General features: G+C 45.7%; 1 protein-coding gene across 1 annotated transcript; it reads right to left on the reverse strand.

The window, feature by feature from the left end:
- Window positions 1-585: 585 nt before the first annotated feature.
- On the reverse strand, window positions 586-18,956 carry UBE2QL1 (ubiquitin conjugating enzyme E2 Q family like 1). Its single transcript, XM_058812642.1, has 2 exons — window positions 17,857-18,956; window positions 586-1,916 (listed from the first exon to the last, which is right to left on the reverse strand). Exons 1-2 carry the CDS (start codon window positions 18,646-18,648, stop codon window positions 1,785-1,787), a joined length of 924 nt encoding a protein of 307 aa, XP_058668625.1. The 5' UTR covers window positions 18,649-18,956; the 3' UTR covers window positions 586-1,784.
- Between the last annotated feature and the right edge of the window lie 4,362 nt (window positions 18,957-23,318).

Below are 23,318 nucleotides of genomic sequence, written 5' to 3' on the forward strand. Positions count from 1 at the left end.
GAGTTAAGGCACACCACAAATGATCAGAGGAGAAAGAGAAGTGACTACTGATGGAGATCAGAAGTGCAAGAAACCAGGTTCTTGCAGTGCCCACAAAACTGAGTGGCTCTGACCTGCATATTCCTTTTGGTGAAGGCTTTGATTATTTTTCTCTCTATCTAGCTGACAAAGCTCAACAGTCTCACTGAACAGCGTTTTTGCACCAGCACTGCAAGAATATCTGCTCTGCTTCTTCTCTTGTGCTTAAACTCCATTGTACTCCTTTTGTTCTTCTGTGCTGCATGTGGTTTTAAATCAAACTCCAGACCCCCAAGCTCTCTGTACAGTCTCCAGTGTTGCTGTAACACAAACAGAAACTGGTCAACCATTTCGATTTGTTCTTGTGTTAGCTGTATAATGGAAAGTGCTTCCAAACACACACTGCCTTCCCCCTCCAAATCAGTCTTACAATCGATACTGTCCTACTTTCAATTAAAATACCACCACAACAGATACATCTGTATGGTGCTTAGAATCTCACAACAGAAAACCCATTACTTTGAATACAAAAGCTGGCCAAAATGATTGAATTCCTGAGGCAGCAGAAACGATACTGGTGATTTTATTCAGCACGTGTCCAATACGATTTTCCATTCGGAATCCACATTTTTTAATGCTTTTCTAGACCATTCTTAACATTACCTTCAGCTTTTATGGAGTCCCTTAGAAAGTTGTTTTTTACAATTTGTTTACCAGAAAACTTAAATTTTAATGATTAAATAATAGGACATTTATATACATCAGTGGGTTTTCTTAGATACTGGGCTCTAAGTACATACAATGTCTATTGAGTAAAAATAAAAAAGAAAAATTCCAGTCATGCAAATCATCTTACAAACCATGTTCCATTTGACTCGAAAATTTTTACTCTGTACTGGCATATCATTTCAAAATTAAACAGATGAAATTTTAAGGTTGCTTTGTCCATTTCCACTCATTTGTTTTGCTGCTTTGAAGAGCTGACAGGCCACATGCTCCTGCAGAAGGTACTGCCAGGGTAATCGTTTTTCTGCTACCACCAACCAACCCCTCTGAGCCCCGGTGTGGATGTGTTTTAAAAAACCACCTAACCTTCAGCTAACTGCACTGGTTTATTTCTGAACAGCACATCACAATATCAGCACAGAGAGCACATTGTAACCGGTTGGGTGATTCCACTTAATAATTTTTCAACACTAGGACCTTTCAACATTTTAATTCTGGTTTCATTTATGAATTAAAGGTCATATATAGAGCACAAATGAGGTCTAAATTTAGTCACAGCAGACCACAGTTCCACATAAAGACAAATCTTCAAGTTATGTTGACCTGCTAGGAGACAAAGATAAACAGCACAGCAAACATGTACCTGCAATGCACTGCTTCCCTATTAAATATTAACTGTTTCATTTACATTTAAATGAACTGAGCAGTAATGGATAGACTTTCCAGTACTGCTGTTTGGTGCTGCTGTCATGGAAAGAAGCTGAAGACAATGTGGGCTGTATGGGGGCAAATGACGCAATCTCAGCATCCGCTCAAGTGACTTCAATGATGACCATTCTCCAGTCTTGAAATATAATCCTACACAGCATTTTTTTTCCTCTCCCTCTGTAAACACATCTGTTCATAAATAACTTAGATGTCTCCTTGACATTCATGGTATGTAACTGAAGCTGAAGTAGAAAAGGATGGGCGGTGTACAGCACTGAGGAGATGTCACAGTACTTTTGTTCAGCATTTTTGTCAAGTGCAGGTTGCTAACATCAGCCATCAGAGACGGGCGGGGTGACCCACCCATATTTTTCATGGGTCTTCACCAAACTCTTAAATGTTGCTTCAGCTTCCTTTCGACTGAACGACTTTTTTGATTTGCCAGCTTTTCTGCAGATACGGCCCTGCGCCAGACACAAAGAGAAAACGTTCATTAAAGACGTGAACACGCATCTGGAAACCACAGATAAACTTTTCAACTCCTCAGGATGGCAGGCATTCACTTATGGGCTCCAGCCAGCATGGTTCCCAAACACAAATGCATTATCAGAGATGATTTACAATGATGTTCAGTGAACAGGTAAAAAGGAGGGGGGAATAGAAAATAAAAAAAGAAAGAAAGAAGGTATCTGTGGGGCTGTTCCTTCCCGGCGAGCTCCTGAGCTGGCACACTGCCCCGTGGCTGCTGCCGCGGCCGTGCCTCGGGGCTCGCCTCCCTCCCCGCTGCTCCCGGGCATCCCCGGCATTCCGTGCTTGGCGTGAGACCCCTCCTGCCCAGCCCTCCTGGCAGACAGAGACCGCCTGGGCATGGCTGCGCTCAGGGCTGCCCGTGCCTCGCCCCCCGCCAAAGGGACACCAGGATCACATCCATCCTGCGGGACACACTGCATCCCGCGGGACACACTGCATCCCGCGGGACACACTCCATCCCCATGGGACACACTGCATCCCATGGGACACACTGCATCCCGCGGGACACCCTGCATCCCCATGGGACACACTCCATCCCCATGGGACACATTCCATCCCATGGGACACACTGCATCTCGCGGGACACACTCCATCCCCATGGGACACATTCCATCCCATGGGACACCCTGCATCCCCATGGGACACACTCCATCCCCATGGGACACATTCCATCCCATGGGACACACTGCATCTCGCGGGACACACTCCATCCCCATGGGACACATTCCATCCCATGGGACACACTGCATCCCGCGGGACACACTCCATCCCCATGGGACACATTCCATCCCATGGGACACACTCCATCCCGCGGGACACACTCCATCCCGTGGGACGCACTCCATCCCCATGGGACATACTCCATCCCACGGGATACACTCCATCCCATGGGACACACTCCATCCCACGGGGCACACTCCATCCCCATGGGACACACTCCATCCCACGGCACACTCCATCCCATGGGACACACTCCATCCCCATGGGATACACTCCATCCCGTGGGACACACTCCATCCCACGGCACACTCCATCCTGCAGGACACACTCCATCCCATGGGACACACTCCATCCCGTGGGACACACTCCATCCAGCTGGACACACTCCATCCCATGGGACACACTCCATCCTGCTGGACACACACTCCATCCCTCTTCCTGCCACCTACCCACCCATGAGACACGAACAGCTCTGCCCTTTCTAAAAGGAGTGCCTTAAACCACCTTGCTTCCACGTTAATTCTAAAGTTCTAATTTGTTTATTACCCTTCACGCCAAGTTTGGTAATGAATGAAAATACACCCATTTGCATATACTGCATTTTTATTACCCTGCTATTATTATATTACCTCTAACTGCACAGCTGTATGAAAATTCAAATCTTTGTTTGGCAGTAGAGACTTTTATTGAGTTATCAATATCTTACCTTATTTTTCACACTGGTCTGTGTCAATTACCAACCAACAGAGATAAAAGAAAGAATTATAGCTGCAGATTATTACCACTCTACAACAATGAATACCTTTAAAAAATAATCAAAATAAAATAAATACCTCTAAAGTATTTATGCCTATTGGATTTGTTACAAATAGAAGTTAAATAAAGTCACTAGTCTAGTAATTTTAGTAATTGTTTTATAGATTGCACTGAAAGTCTTTTTAACAATAAATTGTTTCTGATGAGCGGATACTATATTACAATGCAATGTTACAATTATTAAGAACCAAGTTAGTATGTAATCATTTTTTCTGTTCAACTTAGTATGTTCTCATTTTTTTTTGTTCTTTAGCTCAAAAAATAATCTTTTGCTTCCCTGATTTTACAGTCAATTTGGAATTTAAACCAAAAACTGGCATTTGTAATAGCATGCAACTAATACTGAGAAAATAGTCAGGTATATTGAGGGAAGAAAAGAGAGGAAATGGAAAAAAAGAAAACAGAATCTGTCCGCAAAGTATCAAATTTGCTTTTACGGACTAAAATGAGTAAGCTTAGTCTGTAGTGTGGACAAATAATTTCTTTCTAGAAAGCAGTCACAATATTGCAGAGGCTCTTTTGTGTTCAGCACTGCTCCTGTTACAGCAAAACTATGGACACATGAAAGAAAAAGCTGTTTCCTGCTCATGTTTTAACAAATAATTTTTCAGTGCAGTTTGAGCAGTCTCTCAGAGCACACCTTAACAAAAGATTACAAACACCCTCCAATTCACACCTCCATTTACTCACAGTCAATTTATACCCATTTGTTTTTCCCCAGAACATCTGTTTTACCTGTCAATGCTTTTCCTCACCTTTCTCCCTGGCTGCCATTTACAGACTAGAAATCTATTTCCTCTTTAAAAACCCCTTGATAGACCAAACAGCAAGACACCTACATCTCCACACAAATTCAGCAATTAAGATGTCCCAAATAAGGATGATCTGAATGGTTCTCAATTGAGTCCTGATCATAAATTTTCTTAGAAAATCTCATTTTTAGTTGTGACAGATGGAATAATTAAATAAAGCTGGGTAACATATTTTAAAAATCCTATTCAATAATTATATCCTATATAACTATCAATCATAATTACTCTGCAGGAGTATTTTTGTTGTTACAAAACATTGTGAAATTTCTTCCTAATCTGAAGTTTTGTTGGAAGCACATGCAGAGAAACAGGAAAAGAAAAAACAAAATGCAACAGAAGATTAAACAGCACAGAAAATGCTATCCTCAAAATCTCGCCGATGAAATACTTTTAAAAGTAAATATAAACTTACTCTGCTGATTCATTTCTGGATTAGATCCATTTGTCATCTCCTGTGTTTTGCACATAATTTTTTATCCTTTAAGGCTTTGATACCTTCCTGAATTATACGCCTAGCACCTAGGACAGTATGATTCACATCTTGCCCAGCTTTTACAAAGTATTAATGCTAAGCTGTACCGAGAAGTAGGACCTTTGCATTGTGAACAGCTCATGCTTGGTGTTGATTATGTACAGCTTTCAAAGCAGGAATGTAAGAATTCTCTGGTGTCGTAATGATGTGGTAAGGATCATCACATCATGTAAAATGTTACTGGAGCCATATCAGATGAAAGGAGCATCATTTAATGAGTTTATTCTGAAATCTTTCTGTTATTAATGCAAGGGATCATTAAATCCACTTTCACTTTGGTACCATATACAGGTTGTATGCAAACTGCACCATCAAAGGCCAGCTAATTCTACCCTGCTGCAGTCCATGTATTTCTATGCTTATACAGGAACTATGGGTGGCACGGTCAGCACTGTCTCTTATTAATCAATATCCTGTCAGCTGTTTATAATCTGGATAAAATTTAACCTTCTAAATGAAAGTTTCCCTATTTGGTGCCTCAAGTAAACCTGGGGTAAAAAGAAGGAAGGCTGGAATTTCAGCTGACCAACTTCAGATGTTTTCAAGCCTATACTTGGGTGATATCTACTGTCTTTACTGATTTTTAGTTTTTTGCCATTCCCAAAAAACTCTTCCCAAATTTAAGTAAAAAATGTCATTTTGGATGCAATTATAGAAGAAAGTGTCAAATGTTTTACCAGATACTGCTACCAGCCCTGACTACAGTTTATTTTCAGGCTGCTACTTAAACCAGCAGCTCTGGGCAGCCTGTGAGCTGCTGCATTCTGTAAACATGGCAGTGATGGTAAATACAGTATGTAAATATGTGCTGTCCACAGCTCTGTCAGGCACAACTGCATTTTGACCAATCCCCAAACCACATGTGCCACTACTGCCAGGGTAAGGAATACAGATCATTTGCATGGCTGACTTTTGGATGTGTCCGGCACCATGTCAAGGAAAGATATCAAACTGTTATCTGAGCAAGATCAAAACATTCCACAAGAGGTTAAAAACAACAGCAAAACCCCAAGGAGCCTTTCATAAAGATATCACTGTCGACTTCAGCTCTGAGAAGTCGCACCAGGAGCTTATTTAAATACTTGCAATACTTTCAGACACTCACAGAGCGCCTTTCATAAAGGGATAACTGAAAACCTAATTAAAGAGTTGGAGAGAGCGTTTCAGATTTTGCCATCTGCTGTGACTTCATGTACTTATCAAGATATAATTTTAACAAGCTAGAAACATATGAAAGGTGAAAGCAATGCCACAGCACCCAACTGGTTTTCATGCAGCCGTGCTGAGGCCCAGGGGACGTGTGCCGCGCTCAGCCTCCTCCCTCGCTCACGCTCCTGCTGCGGCCAGCCTGCGTGGCACAGCGAGCAATTGCATGCCACTCGCCCAAACTAATGAGCCTGCACAAACAGCTGATGAGCATCCAGTCTAGAACCCTGATAATGGCAGGCAGAAAGACCTCCTGGAACATGATCTGCTGTGGGCAGCCTTCTCAGTGCCCTGGCCATACAGAGGGACCAACCACTCCCTCCTGCCATGCTCAGCAGAAGACCCAAGGTGAATCTCATGTATGATTTGTCCCCCTGTCCTGGTTTCAGTTGTTATAGAGTTCATTTTCTTTCTAGTAGAAGTGGTGGTTTGGATTCAGCATGAGAATGATGCTGATAACATGCTGATGTTTTAGTTGATGCTGAGCAATGCTCACACTAAGCCAAGGATTTTTCACAGTGCCTTGTGCTCTACCAGGGAGCAGGCACACAAGAAGCCAAGAGGGAACATGGCCAGGACAGCGAGCTGAACTGGCCAAAGGGATGTTCCACATCACAGAACATCATGCCCAGCATATTAACTGGGGAGAGTTGGCTGGGAGGGGCCAATCACTGCTTGGGGATGGGGCTGGGCATCTGTCAGTGGGTGCTGAGTAATGGTATCGTGCATCACTAGGTTTTCTTGTGAGTTTTTTGTCTGTTTTTAATTACAATTTTTTGCTATTATTATAATTATTAGTATTGTATTTTACTTAGTTTCAATTATCAAACTCCTTATCTCACCCACAAGTTTTTACTCTTTTTTCTGATTCTCCTCCCCAGCCAGGGAGTGACTGTGTAGCATTTGGTTGGCATCAGAGGTTAAAACATGACACATTCACATCTACAGACCTCTGTGGGCAAATCTGGCAGCTTCTCTACTTCCAAGTGATGCCACAGTAGTCTCTGTGAACACATCTCCCCTTCATAATGCTCTGTGACACTGAAGCATATCCTGAAAAACATCCAACTATTAGCTGTTTAAAATCTGTCAGTACCACTGTCAGCAATGTGCCATGTCAATTCTTCCCCAGCATCACCAGATCACAAAGTAGTCAGAGTTACATCCTGCACAGAAGCCAAATTATGAAGCCAGAGACTCTCGAGCCCACTATGACCATATATTTACCCACAGCTGGTGGGTATGGTGCCATGAAAAGCAGTCTTGCCATTTCTTCTGGTCCTTCCAGAGTCAGGACAGCCTCAAGAGGATTTCTCTGGACAAAGAGAGTTCCCTCTCTTGTCAAATAAATAATAGTAGCTCCCAGATCCCAACCCAATGATTTTAGGGCAGAACCATGTGTGCTTCCACGTGTGTGCTGTTGGCATTCCCTAGAAGGATGGGACTATGTAAAAGAGGTTAGCCTTCCACAGGATCATGCAGTCACCAAAAGCACTGTCTGGAAGGGACCTGTGGTGGTCTCCAAGTCCAGCTTAGACACTTGGAGCTGAACTGCCTACATAGGCCAGCTGTGGCACTGCACAGCCAGGTCCTGAACGGTTCAAGGTTGTGCTCAGTCCACTCCTGATGCCACTCCCTACTTTATTAGGTCCCAAATTTTCAGAGATTTAGCGTACACAGCCATGAGCCCTTACAGGGCTGATGTTATTGTGGAAACGATGTAAGCTCCTGTGCTGTGGATCTCTGAGGTGTCACAGCAAACCTTCAGTCACATCCAGGTGTTTTGCTTTGACCAGCTAACAAAAAGCTGTGTAAATTTCCAGTAGTGCACAGCTAAGAGACTCAGAAGCAGGCAAACCTTCACATTGTTAGCACAGCTCTTAACACAATCTCCTCAGCCCTGTGTACTCTCATTAGTCCTGGCAATGCAAATAACTCCAGGTTGGTCTCCCAAGGGCAAATCACAGAAGCTTCTGCACGTGGGGCTAACCTTGGCCCATCATGTAAGCCAGCATAAGGACACATGGATGGCTGCAGTTCTCTTTTCTGCCTCCATCTCTTAGCAGATCTCTACAGCAGGTTCTGCTGACCCAACCCTAGGTAAATGTCGAGAGATGAAAAACAAGCAGAGAGAGAGAAGCACACAAAAGACTGCAGAGAGTCACTATGCCAGACATGGCATCTATGGCGATCCCTCCATGGACAGGAAGATGATCCACAATGACATGCCCATTTTCCATGTCTGTTGTTCCATGTGTTGTTCTCCATGTATGACACAAAATCCATGGATTTCCTACATATTGAAGCATGCTATGAGTTTCCAGTATGTAACATGTTCCATAATGTGCCAGTGACTAATGGCTTTGGGCCCCAACTACTCTATGCAAACACACTCAAACATTTTCTGATAAGGAACAGAGGCACTCAGCACTCAAGCCTAAACCAGGCTTATCCTAGAATATTTAAACAAGCTTTCAGAGGAAAATATTTCCACTGGCTTTAGAGACACATTCAAAAGCAGAGCGATGCTGAAGTGAGTACTGTCATGCTCTCAGTGCAGTGATTGCAATGTGTCACAACATCGCTCTTAGAGCGCAATATACACAGTCTCTCCCCCCAATTACATCGTTTATAATTTTTTTCCTTCATGTACTGATGAGGCACAGTTAATCATGTCTCAAAAACTGCACACAATTTATATTGCACTGTATATGATTATTAGCTATAGCTAAAGTAAAGCAGTACAGAAAGTGATACAGACAAATACTCATAATGCTGCAGCATAAGTGAATTAAAACAAGGAGGTTTTCCTGCAAATGTGTAATATCCAAAGCAGTACTTCCATGCCTTTTTTGGTCTCTTTTTTAAGAATAATCCATAAGAGAAGTGAAAACATAGCAAGTTCTGGCTTTAAAGCATCCTATAAATTCTGCGTTCTGGGAGTATAACTGTTCTTTGTCCAGGAAAAAGAAATCTGAGTTGCAGCTGAGTAATTATTCATGCTCATTTGTCTGTGCCAGTAGGCTGGTGCCAGTAGCTCTTAATCGATACAAACACTTACAGCCACAATCTCTGTCTGACAGCCACAGAGCACTGTGCTGCTCTCCCTCTCCTCTCCCTGAGGCAGCACCGAGCTGGCAGCTTGATTTCAGCACAGGTGAGGGTGTAGAAACTCCCTCCCTGCATTTTATAGGTGCTGGCAAAAGAATAAGAAAATTTGGGTGGCTGGCTGCATTATTGGTGACTCAAGCATCTCCAGGGCTGAAGGTATGACAGCATGGTGGGCTTCTGTCAAAAGAGGCAGTCCCTGTTCCTGCCACCAGAAGGGCACTTGCTAGTCTAGGTGACAGAGGGATGTTTTCTCTCCCATGTATTCTCAGTCTTTTGCTGAGCCCCCTGGGCTACCTGTACGTGGAATCAGGCACTGGTAGAGTTCCTGAGTCCAGGTGAGAAGGAACATGACAGCAACTCTGCACAAGCCCACAGGTCCTCCACATCAGGAACCTGAAGCTACCCCAGTCAAACACAGTCACGGGTGTGAACCCAACCAAAGCAAAGCCAACCCAACCATCCTTTGTGACAGGCTTTAAAGACAAAGACACCATGACAATGCCTATCTTCACCTTCCCCTAAGTTTTATAATGCTAAAACAAAAACAAAACCAAAAACACAAGAGCAAAACAGTAGTAAAAAGCAGGTTGCCTCTGGGAACATCTGATAGAGTTAAACCCAAATTTAGTAAGATGAGAGTCACAAGTGGATGTGCTTTTCTACTGCTATTTATATGAATGTGCCAATCTCTTGACTGCAGTATGTTTCATACTGATGCACATGGACATCTACTCAGAGAGGCCTCTGAGTGCTTCAAGCATATATCCTCAAATGACCTGTGGGTCATTTATAAGTTTGCCTGTACTTTGCATGTGGGAAAGAAGAATATAGTGAAGTTAAACAGCTGCACCTGAAGTCAGTGGCAAAACCTGGAAGGTAAACTCAGATCACCTTTTCTCAGGCTAAGTGCTCCAACCTCCTCCCACAAATAATTATAGAACACTTCAATGCCAGGTATATTTTAATGGAAATCATACTACCAAATTCACAGAAAATTTAATATTTTTAGAAATTATTAGAAAATTTGAAAAACTAATAATATCAATTTCTTCTGTTTAATGATGCTTTGTTTTTTTCATGGACATGTATTATGGAAATGAGTCCTTCTTACTGCAGCTGGGGGCTTGTTACCCTTTGTAGCACGAGCCTAGAAACAGGAGAAATACCAAGTCATTCCACAGCTCATAAAGCCTGACTATGACAAGCATCTGAGCTCCGGGCCATTTCATAACACAGGCTTATGTCTTCCTTCCTCGGGTTTATTTTCACTCATCTTTCAATGCAGGTTTGGGATTATAGCTGACTTGTAACTCTATCAAGGAGTCACTGCAGAAGTTCCATGGCTTTTGGAGAGCCTGTGCAGCAAAGGATTAAATCAATGAGAATCATTGATTTTAACAAAGCAAATGCACAAGATTGTGAAGCAGATAAAAAGACATTTTCCAAGGACAGACTCTGCACGTGCACGAGGCAGGCACGCACCTGCCACGTGGACATGCCTGATGTATCCTTCCTCAGTGTGACTTTGAATGGGAATAGGGTGAATCAGACTGGCACCTTGATCCTGTTTCAGAAGAGGAATCACCTGAACATCTGAAGTGTGATGCCCACTTACCTGTTCTGTGCACACTGGCAAGGACTACAAATTGACTTTTATCAAAGCACACCTACGCTTCTCCCTAGCTCAGGCGCTTTCCCCAGTGCAGTGCTCATTTCACTGCGAGCTAGGTTAGGTAACAGTATCACATCCTTCCTGTAAAGCTTGTCCTGAGACTTCCAGGACCTACTCAGTTACTGCTGTTTCCAGATGGAGTTAAAGGCCAATACCGTGTAATGCTCAGCAGCCTCCAGAAATTACTTGTGGAGTGCAACACAGACCAGACCCCGCACTTTCAAAAAATACAATGATATCCATGAGAAACTTGCTATTCCATTTACAAGTGCAACAACTGGATCCTGTGCACCTTACAATTAAGACACATTTTGAGCCATTCAGCCAGCATAACTACCACAGCATCTGAGGTTCTCCCTGTTCAATGCAGAGAAATTGCACCCAGCAATCCTCCCACCACCCATCTCCCTTTGCACTGAAAGTCAGCATTACCTTTTTTGGCATTCACAGGGGAAAACTGGAAACCGCATGTGAAGGACTGAATACGTCAAGGAAAAGAAGAGCCCTTCCCTGACTCTCTCACCAGCCCCAAGGAGCTGAGACTGGAAAAAGAAACGCAGTAAATATTATGTTACTTAACCACCGTCCCACTTTGTGAGAGCAGATGCCCACAGGGGGACATGGCACGGATCATGCCAGGCCTGGCAATCAGACTCCCAGCATATAAGGAGCTGAATTACTGTGGAGTTACAAATCTTCAATCTGGAAGTGTCCGGTCATGCATGGAAATCCCTGGGCATTGTGCGGATGCTAGGAAAACTGCATATTTTCAAGGCTAGCCTGTAAAAGGAAGAGTAAATCTTCGTCACAATAGAAAGTGGGTTATTTAGGTTACTCCTTCAGGACATCACCCTTCGTGACTAGGCTTTCTGCATTTGAAAAAACACAATTTTCAGTGAAGTATCTGACAAAGCACCCCAATGCTACATGGTTCTCTCCGCCTGAACACTCACCCTGAAGAAAATGAGCACTTCTTATATAATTCAGGGAAGAAGACTCTTCCTCTTTTCAGCAAATTCAATTTTCTCACAAAATCCAAAGCCACAATTCTTTCCAATTTTTATTTAGGAGACCAGCTAAGTAATGCCAAGAAGAATAAAAGCGTGTTTTAAAATTAGTAATTTGGCTTAATTTAGGGATTTCGTTTATTTGATAACTATTTTAACAGTAATAGGGATAGTTGAAAGTATTTTAAAATTTTCATTTTTATGCTTTGAAGGAGAAAAATGGAGATTATGTTCCCTCTGCTTTTGAAAAGAATTAAACCAACCTCCTATTTCAATGAGTTGGAATCTCTGTGTCTTCATTCCTCTCAGCAGAATATATTTGCATAATAATAGTGGATGGTCAGAACACCAATATATCAGAGTACACATGAACAATTATTTTTTCCAGCCCGTTAATCAGGCCCAGCATCTCAATACATATGCTCCACTTAAACTTCAGCTTCCAATCCTCTGTTTCTCAAATGAAATGAAGGAGACATCTTAGAAGGCAAGTAGATCTGATTTTCCTCTGCAGACAAACAATATTCTGTCATCTCTTTGGCCCAGCATTTATACCTCTTTATGGAAGACAAGTCGCCTAACACAGTCTTGGTCTCCTCTGTCATCCTTGTATATGAGTCGATGTTTTTCACCCCTAGACCTAAAGCAACATTTCCCCTCTTGAGGATAACCATAATCACTTGCTCAGGCAACTAATCAAAAGCAAAAAAAGTAAAACAATTCAATTTTTTAAGGGTCTAATAGGATACAATGGCTCCAAATAATTCAGAGACCACTGTGCTCTCTGTACATTTCTGCAGCCTTTGAGATTAGCTGATTTATTCATGGCTACACTCCTCAAACCCAGCATCTGGAGTATGAAAACCCATGGATCTGCAATTAATTTCTGCTATACATATTTGAAAGACCTGGAGTCTGTTGACCTCCTGGACACTGTGCAAGTCCCATCTGCTATCTGCTCGCTCACACTTTTGTTTGAAAGGATGAAGAGGGAGTAATTTAGACTATGATTAACAGCTACCTTCTGTAGCTGCTTGTCATAAAACAAGCCCATTTCTGCTGTTTCAGTCTGGTAAAACTCAGCTGAGATATTTGAATCTTTAAAATGGAAAGATAAATCCTTTCAATAGTCATACGAGGCACACAGCATTTGAAGCAAATGAACAGGGCCCCACTGAGGTATTTCTAATGCTGCAATGTGAGGGATCAAAGACATCAACAACTTTTATTTGAATTCAGGAACTTTTCTGATTCAAAATTAAAGCTTAACTATAAACTATATTTTTATTTTAATCTAAATTATTATATAAAAGCCCACAAAAGCAACAATACTCACAATTAGGGGTATCCTGCTCCTATTGTAATATGTCCTGGCAAAATTTCTATGTTTCTTCCATTCCCTGCAAGAATCCTGGAAAATTTGTTATGTTCCTCCTATTCACTGGAAGAACAAGGGAGTACTTCCCTCAAATGAAGACTTTTTTCCATGACAATCTGCAGAGCTGACAGTTACCTAACAGCTGCCTTTGTCTGGCAGTCCGGTCCCCAGCCTCTGTGGACAGAAAAAGGGACTTGTAAAAAAGAGCACAAGGCATCAGCTGGTCGGCACTACTGCAAGCTTACATCTGAAGTCCCCAAGACATCAGGGGCAGCTCTGTTTGTTGCTCTCAAAAAAAGAACAAAACCAAAAACCCAATGCATTACTTGGACACTGGTGTATATAGCTTTGTCCTCTTTTAAGCATCCACCAAACCATTCTGTCCAGTGGGAAACAACATATATATTAGAAGAACAAAACCCTCTCTTACTTTTGGACAAAATTGGCTCCTTTTCCTTTGGGACCACATCATCTACCATGTTTTCAAAGGAGAGAGATGACTCCTCCCTGAAACGTGGGCATTGGTCTCACCTGTGTGCATTGTCACTCAAGGAGAGCCATGATGAACTCCTGCTGTGACCCAATACCATTCCTCCTTCCTTCCTTCCTTCCATTATTGATATTATTGTGACAATGACACCATTATCTGGAAGTGGAGAGCAACTGACTAATTGTTAAACCTCTCTCTCAAATTACCAATAAATCATTTTAAAGGGCTAAGAAGGAGTAACACTCCATGGCCCACCTGCATGGCCTGGATAGGCACAGAGAGCCAGGCAAGGGAAGCTCTGCCTAGACAGACAGGTCAAACAGCTGCCTCCAGGATGATAAACAACTGGTATTTAAATTATTTCATTAGCATCACCCCACCTCCCTGGCTGGCACTCCAGCTCCACAGCAGCTCACAGCGACTGTTTCGCTGGTTCAGCAGGGCCAAGCTCTTGCCTGTGATGACAGGAGCCAGCGAGCAGCTGACTGTGCAGGAAGCAAGTACAAAGTCATCCCTGTAAGAGCAAGGCTACAGTTGAGTTAAGGACAACACCAAGTTTTTTAAAATAGGATTCTGGATCCCAGACAGATAAACAGTCCTTGGCCTTTGATGTACTGAGAATTCCCCTCAAGATACTGACTAGAGCTGTGTGAATAATTGATTTTCTCAGCTGAATAGCTGAAGCAACCAACCAAACAAACCCCAACTTGTTTGTTAATTAACATTTTTTCCTTGAAAATTGAGGGGGAAAAAAAAAGTTAAATTTGGGGCTGTTGAATTGTTATGTTCAAACAAAAGTCATCTCTCTTTCACTTTGAACATTTTTATTTACAGACAAAAAAATCTAAAAATACAATGCTAGATTCATGATGGCATCCCATAAGGTAGGGCATCTCTCAAGCAAGGTCACCTGACGCATATGGTTCCTGCTTGGTGAAATCTAGAGAAAGAGCCACCCTGCTTTAAAATACAAATCCTGGGAGGTATGCCCAGGCCTGGGAACTTGGACACAGGTTTAGCCACTTACAAGTGCAATGCTGAAAAGTAACAGAAAAGTGCTTAATTTCTCTGTTATATATTTTAGTTTCTATACAGAGACAACTCCTGAGTGACATCTCATGAGATGTCAGAATGACTTATCTCAATTTCTCTTCTACTCTGCGAAAAAGTCTGTGAAATCCATGAAAAAACTTTTGAGTTTGTCAAGAATCTTAACTGTCTGAAAATGTATTTTCAATGTTACTTTTATCTGCTTTTGGATTGCTCTGTCAAAAAAACAGAAGGTGATACATGCTCTCAGCTACTACTAGCTCTACCAAGAGACCAAGAAATGCTGTTTCTCTTTGAAGAACCAACAGTGCCACAGCTGGCTCAGCAAAGTGGGACTGAGGAGAAATGTCCAACAAAATGAGCCACCTTGGTTGGATCCCCTGGACTGCCCCAAGGAGGGAGGTGTGCCAGCAGAACACTCAGCCCTGCTCACTCACACTGGCACCTGTGCCAGCCAGGCGCACTTGTGGATGCGTCACAGGTTGGAGGATTCATGGTGATTTCATGCTAAATCATTGCTGGGAACCAGTGACATTTCTCTGGAAGGTCCCTTTGACTCACGGGTGGCAGCAGTGCCCCATCTTCCCCCTCAGCCCGATGGCTGCTGCCATTTGCTCAGGCAGGTTCATTCTAAGGCGATGGAGAACGGCCCTCACCCTTCCAGCCTTGCTGATGAACTGCATCTTGAATATTTCATGCTATTGCAGGTTGCAGGCAGCTTACAGAAATTACACAATTAACCTGGTGACAGCCACAGCTATTTGTTTGGGATGGCTCCTTGCAGGCACCAAGACTGCCCACGGCACGGCAGGAGTCACCCAAAGCCGGGCACACGGCGCTGGGGAATGCAGCACCTCAGCCCTACATGCTCCGTCGGCTCCATCTTTATTTTTAAAAACTAACTGGTCTAAAGTGGATCACCTGTAAAATGAAACAGGGACAGGGGAGCGCCAGCTGTATTTTGAGCCCTATTATGCAATGGAGTGGGGATTACATAACGAGGGGAGTGCAATTACAGAAACGTGGCTCTCATGACACAGAGCCCAGCTACGGTGACAGGCCAGCAAACCCATCGCAGGCAACATCTCTCTAACCCAGAAAATAAATGTATTGACTGTACTGCCTAATAACCTTTCCACTTGGATTGAACAATCTGAGAGGTTGACACGTGCCATGTTATATCAATTTAACCACTAAGTTACTGTCAGCAGTTTATTTCTGCTTTTTTTTTTTTTTAAATCCCAGTTCTCCTTCTGTCATAATTGACTTCGCAAACTTCTGGAAGAATGTTATTGAAACTCTTGCTTTTTAAATGTGTTTGTTAATGATGCACACATAAACATCCTGTGGTAATAAAAAATTGCTACTACTTTCTGGAAATCTTTTTAGTGATTTAGGGAAGAAAATTATCAGATTATATAGCTGAGAATTTATTACTAATAAAACAATACAGCGCCTCTCTTCACTGAGCCATTTTATGATCCCAGTAAATATTCATTGAATCCCTTTAACATTCAACACCTCAGGGAGAGGTTGAATTGTTACAAAATGAGAGAATTTAGCATTGTCCTTCTAAATTATTGTGACAAATAACAAGAACTATGACCTCTCTAAAAAGTGACAGGTTAACAAACAGTGTAACAGAGCAGCTACAGAATTTCAACCTACCTCAGCCTCTGTGTTAATTAAAACTTTTTTTTTCTTCTTGGTAGATTTTTTTTATATCCCAAGGTGACCTAGGAAACTTGACCTATTGAAATGAAGGGCATAGAAAAATACTATCTGATTCAAAAAAAAGGAGCAGTAGGTGCAAACCAAATAGGTTAAAGGGAGGACATGCCACTTACAAAAGAGCCTGTTGAAAAATCAAAATTAATTTCAGTCTTAAGAAGAAACAAACCTTTACTTCTGCTCAGGCAAGCAGTTCTACAGAAGCAACAGGAGTAACCTCATTTTTAAGCAAATAAAAAGTATGTTATTATTTATTCTTTCCCCACCTCCTTGCCAAGATATAAATTTAAGTTACTTAGCATAATTTGCTGACAGACAGGGAGCTGTGCAGGTCCTCCGAGTTCAAGGGCATTCACGAACAGGAAAACCACCCTGTCACAGCCATGTGTGCACAGCCCACTATAATACAAAGGGTAATATAAAGCATAAAGAACTACTGCCTACCAGCAATATTCGCCCATTTATTAAAAACGGCTTATGAAATATTTCTCTTCTACGGGTATTCTGCAGGAGAAAAAGGGGGGAAAAAAGCAGCATAAAATGCAGCGATTCAGGTCAGACGAGATCCTCTGCCGGAAGAACCGATCACCTCCTTTGAAGAGGAGAGCTGGCAGGAATCATCTGACTGCTGCAGCTGCAGCACCCAGCCCAAATTACTTGTTCCTTTCGGGCCAGACGATTTGTACAAACCTGTACAAGTTTGCCAGCAGCTCGGGCACGACTCCTGCCGTGACCCGGCGGCACACTCAGCGCAGTGTGCGAAGACCCAAGGCCGGGGTGGCCCCCGTCCCCGGAGGGATGCTGTGCGGGACAGCACAGACAGATGCTATGCAGGACAGCACAGACAGACGCTGTGCGGGACAGCACAGACAAAGACCCGGGGGCAGCAGCTCCAGCGTCGCGCCCTCCGCCAGCGGCAGCACTGCACGCAAGGGACCAGCGAGCATGGCCGACTGCTTGGTGAAGGGCAGGAGGCACCAATCCCAAACCCCGCTGGAGACCGGAGAGCCCCCTTTTGCTGTGAGGTGCCCATCAGGGGTAACGAGCACGATATCTTGGTGTGCCGCAGGCGGCAGAGACAGGCACAGGGACAAAAGCCGGGCGGGAGGACACGATGGATGCATGTGCTCCTCGTCCCTCCAAGCTGCCCCGCACCTCTGCCGCACCTGCCGGAGAAGGGACCCCGGAGGCAAACACATGTGTCCCTGCCTTCACCCACCGGTGACACCAGGTACTCGGGGAGGAGCGGGCCCGGTGGCTGGGCAAATTGGGGTTCCCACCCGAATCCCGCTCAGCCCGCACCCCGAGCGATGGATACGTGCGCTCCTCGACGAGCAGGGAGCCCTACCTGCCCCTTGACCAGGCTGGCGGCGAACTGCCTCATGACGGCCTCCACGGTGTAGGCGCTGGACCAGCCGCGGGGGGTGAGCAGCTCCATGCAGATGGCCCCGCCATCCAGGACGTAGCCGTTCTCCAGGCGGGGGCTAAGCACCCTCATGAAGGGCGGCGAGAAGGGGAAGTTGTCGGGGAAGGTGAGGTTGAGCAGGATGTACTCCGTGTTGGTCTCCTTCATGTCCTGCCACAGCACCGAGTCCTTGTCCACCTGGTGCAGCTTCACGTTCCAGTCGAAGAGGCTCTCGTCCACCAACTCCACCGAGATGAAGCGGTCGCTGAGCCGCGCGATGTCCTGCAGCTCCTTCATCAGCCGCCGGGTCCGCACCTGCGTGCAGTGCTGCTGCCGGCCCGCGGGCACCAGCGCCGCCGGCCCCGACCCGCACCCGGGGCCGGAGCCGGGGCCGGGCCGCTGCGCCGCCTCCTTGCCGGCGCCGGGCTCCCTGCCCGGCTCCCGCGGCTTCTCCCGGCCGACTCCCGAGCGCGCCTGCTGCGGGGGCTGCTTGGCCGGCTCCGGCGCCTTCTTGTTCTTGTGGCCGCCGGGGCTGCCCTCGCTGCTGCTGCTGCTGCAGCCGCCCCCGGGGGGGCCCTGCGGCTGCGGCTTGTTGCTGCTGTTCTTCTGGTTGCCTCTGCCGCGGAGCGAGGAGCCCTGCTGGCTGCTGCTGCTGCGGTGGTGGTGGTGCTTGGGGTCCTCGGTGTCCCGGCTGTGCAGCCGGATCAGCCCGATTTTCCGCAGCAGAGTGGCCATGTTGTGCGCGGCTCTGCGATCCCCGCCGCCTCTGAGCACCGGCGGGGCTCTAGTGTGGTTGTTATCAATTTAAAGCCTGGCTCGGCGGGTGCGCTGTTGGCGGGCGGGCGGCGAAACGCCTCTCCGCCGGTCCGGGGCGCGGAGAGGCGGCGGTGCCGCCGCGGTGCCGGAGGATGTGCGGCCGCCGCTCAAACGCCTCCCGTGCCTAGAGCTGCGGCGGGGAGCATTGCCGCAGCGGGGCTGCTCCCGCGGACATCACGGCCCCGCCGCCGTGGCCATGATCCCGTGAAAAGGAAGGAGGAGGAGGGTGGTGGTGGTGGGGGAGAAAGGTAGGAAGGGAAAAAAAAATCCCCCAGCCTCCCGCACGGGAGAGCCCCCTCCCTCCCCCCGCACAGCGGCGGCGAAACCGCCTGCGCTGCAGATGGCTTCCCCGGCACCTTCGGATCGCGCTCGGCCGAGCCAATCCCCGGCCGCTCCCGGCGGGCCGGGCCCCGCGCCGCTCCGGGCGCCTCCCCCCGAGGCGGGCGGGGGGGTCGGAGCCCGCCCGCGGGCCCCCGCCGTGCCCGCGCCGGCCCGCGGCGCGCTCGGCCCTTTGTTCGGGAGGGAGAGGGGCCGCCCGCCCGGGCAGCGCCGCACGGCCCCGCCGCGCCCCCCGCCCGCCTGGCGGCACCGCCGCTGCGGGGCTCGGCGGGGCGGCGGCCGGCGGGCAGCGCGGGGACCGACCCGCTCCGCCCCGCGCTGCGGCAGCGGCCCCGCCGGCCGGGCGGGCCGGGGGCGGGCACGGCGGGGAGGGGCGCCGGGACAGAGCCGCGGCTGCGGGAGCAGGTGTTGCACACTTACGTGCGTGTGTGTGTGTGTGTGTGTGTGTGTGTGTGTGTGTGTGTGTGTGCGCGCGCGAGTGTCGGCGCCCACAGGGCCGGGAAGCGACACCGCGGCAGCTCCGCGCACGTGTGTGCGCACGGACAGAGCCCGCAGCTACCGCAGGGACACAGCAGCTCGGAGTTCATGTGTAAGGACACAGGCATGGACCGTGGCATATAAGTGCGTGTGCGTATATAGTTACACTTACCTGCCTGAACACGTATAATCACATATGTGATGTCTAAAAATCGATATATAAACATGATTAAAAACACTTGTATGTGCATAACATGTGTATATACGTGTACATGTGTGTGTGTGTGCGCACACGTATTTTGGTATTTGTTGTGTTGGGAATGATGGGACAATCTTGCTTTCTTCAGTACAGTGGATATACATATCCCATATCCCATCCCTCCCCTCCAGACCAAGTAGGTCTGTCCTCCTGGGACTCTGTAACACAGGAAGGAGCAGCTGATTCCCAAAATCTCTGTTACCATCATCTTCTTTACCTTCAGAGACTGGAAAAGCAAAAAAATTACAATAAATGCTTTGAATTGAAGAATAGTGAAGGCAGGGCCCAAAGTGTGATTACATCAGTTGTGCGGAGGATGTAAAGCAATAAGCAGTGTGTGCACATAGCAGCATTATATTCCATAATGCATTTCCCAGAGGAGGATCTGGAGGTGGATCTCCTCTTGCTCCCTGAAGGCTCCATAGAGCAATGTCAGGAGACACTGGCAGAGTTGACCTGTGTGTGATAGCCAGTGATTCTCCATCAGCCTGCTTTGAGCAGAGAGAAGATGAAGGGCTGTGAGTAAGATGTCAGTGATGTCCTGGGAGGCCCAGGTGCTGCAACACTGTCCTTGTTTGCTCCTGCCCCCTGTCCTGTTGACCTTGCCAATCCAACAGTGTGATAACCCCTTTGAGTTGCTCTGATCTTTTCCTGTGTGCAGATATCCAGCTGGCTCTGTTGCAGGAGAGATGTTTGCTAAATCCCTACTCCTGGGATCTGTATTGGGAAGTACTGCTGACAGTGTTTCCCTGGAGGTCAGACATCCAGGTGAATGTGAAGTGGGTGGAGGCTGAAGTGTCAAAGATTGTTCTGTTCAACCCATATTAATCTCCTACCTCCTGTATTTGCCTGAGCAGTTGAAGAACCTCCAGTTTATAGGTTATAGGAAGCTGTGTCCAAGCCTTCCCTTAGTAGCTTTCTGGTGTGGCAGAAATGCCACTCCCCTGAACTATTGATGACCCATCTATGGAGCTGGGAAATTTCTGAAATGCAGACAAACTGCACCCAGACATCTGGTGTGTGACGCTTCCAGGAAACAAATAATCTGTGCTACATCAGGAAAGTGACTCCAGCAGGACTTGCAGGGGGAAAAGCTAAGGCAGACATGGAAAATTCTTATCAGCATATGGAGCAGGGCACTGAGAAACCTGATGGGACAGCTTGGAAGACTGTTCCTGCACTGGTGCCAAAACTGGCAGTCACAGAATCTTCACCTGCAGCTTCAAACCCCACAGGCAGTCAGGTGGAACAAGGTGCTCAGTGGTCACCTCTGGATGAATACCTAGGGCTAGGCAGGGTGGTGCAGCACAGACACAGAACTGAAGCACGCTGCCAACCAGCAATGGGAGCCTTTGTGTTGGCTACATTAATGTTTTACTGAAAAGCAACTGCAAGGTCTCTGCATGGTGTTCCAGGTGGCAGCAGGAGCTGTGATCATTAATTTAACATTACGGAAGTTATTTACCTGTCTTACATAAACTGAGGTATTTACCTAGTGGTGAAGCCAAAAGAAAAGAGCAAGGTCTCTGCAAAGGTGTGCCAGAGGCAAGCATCCCCTCTGTGGCCTTCCACCAGTTCTCTGGAATGGTAGAAGATTAATGAAGAAGTGATGAGCAAGTTTCAGCAATGAGGAAGGTGTAATAGGTGTGCCTGGACAAACAGGGTTCTGCTGCCACAGGGAGCTGCTCTGGTAGTGCTGAAAGTAATGAAATTCATCACAGTCTGTGCCCATACTGTCTGCAGGGCCAAAAAGCTGAAGTGATGGAGCGAACTCTTCCTTTTCACACCCAGGCTTCCTCAGCAAGCAAGTCCAGTATGGACTCTGAATGCCTTAAAGTCAAGTCTGTTGTAATAAATCAGCTGAGACTCCATTTTCTTCATGCAGGAAAAAGCCGAATCCTTATTTTATGGGTCATATTTCATAAGATTATCACAAGGCACTGTGTCAGATCTAACTGGTTAACAATACTTTCACTTTGGTTGGTACATGACATTTTGTACATCTATAGTTTACATACTTTTTCTACCGATTCTCCTGGGACAGATCTTATTGTTTATATGGGTGCACTTGTTTTTCACCCAAGGAACAGACTGTCATGTTAACGAATTCTCATTGCAAGATTGTTTTTGCATGGCAACTTGCAAAGTACTTAGCTCCACTTAGAAGAAGTGGTAGACCTTAGAACAGTGGCAGCTATTAATTTAGCAGAGCAGGCCTGATTTTATGAGGCCTTTCTTTTATAATTTCTCTACCTGTCTGTGACAAAGTCTTGAGGGAAAACAGGTAGTAAAATATCTTGCAGGGGAGACTTCCCCTGTATCTAGACTGTCCTTATCCACATATTCCCTGAATGACAAAAAAAACCAGATCAAATTTGGTCCATGATCTCTCTTTACACATTCCTAATGAATTTCTGTTCCTTAGTATCTTAAATTCTAGAAATATATCTATTAACTTTGTTCATTATTATACCTTCTCACCAGTTTGCCAAGGGCAGGAGTCAAACTGAACTCACCTGCCATCTCCCAGACAAGGCTCTCCTGTCCCTGTCTTGGAGCAGGACTGGTTGATCCACTCAGAGTGCAAAGACATCCTAGACTGATGCAATGACTTTCAAATCAGAGAGGCATCTGGGTACGCAAAACAGACTGACCTCTGGGAGATATTTCTTCTATATATTCAGCTGGAGAGCTGCTTTCAGGCTTAGCCATTTTTTTAGTGGCACAGGACAGCATTCCAAGCTCAGGTCTGGCAGCAGCCCTCAGTTCCATGCAGAGCAGGGTGCAGCTGATGAAGGGCATCTCAGATTCTTCTTGTGGTGGAGAAGTATCTGCTGCTAGCTGGAGAGCTGGAAATTGAACTCCCATTCCAGTACCAGTTTGATATTGGGGCTGGCAGGAAGGTTTTTGTTTGTTTGTTTGGGTTTGTTGGTGTTTTGTTTTTGTTTTGTAGTAGGATAATATTGGCCAGTGGTTTTCTTTTTTAGCTGAGTTTGCAAAAAACGAGTTACCTGTGGTTCAGCAAAAAGTTCATATGTGTATTGTTTACTTCCATTTAAATGCAGCAGAATTTTAATGCCAAATGATAGAAAATGTTAAATTGAACAAGTGCACAGAAGCATTTCTAGAATGATTAGGGGAACAAAAGTCCTATCTTTGTAGGAAAATTAAAAGACTTTTTTCTTGTTTAGTATAGCTCAGCTAAGACTGAATAGGGCTGTGATAACACTTAATAAATATATTTGAGAAGTAAATGTCAGAGAGGGATATTGACTTCATCACATGATCAAATGGCAGTACAGTGAATAATCCTGAATACATCTGCACTGGAAATCCAAAGGCTTCCAGATATGATGAAGGAAGCATTTGAATACTCTCCTGAGCACTGGAAGGAGTAACTTGCAGTCTTGTAGCAAGCAGCCTGAGAAGTTTATGGGCGTAATTGTACAACACAATAGAATAGGAAAATGCCTGAAGAGAGAAAATTAGGCTTATATTATGAGTCCCTGGGCAT

This window comes from Ammospiza caudacuta, chromosome 1 (genome assembly GCF_027887145.1).
Source record: "Ammospiza caudacuta isolate bAmmCau1 chromosome 1, bAmmCau1.pri, whole genome shotgun sequence".
NCBI classification, from domain to species: Eukaryota; Metazoa; Chordata; class Aves; order Passeriformes; family Passerellidae; genus Ammospiza; species Ammospiza caudacuta.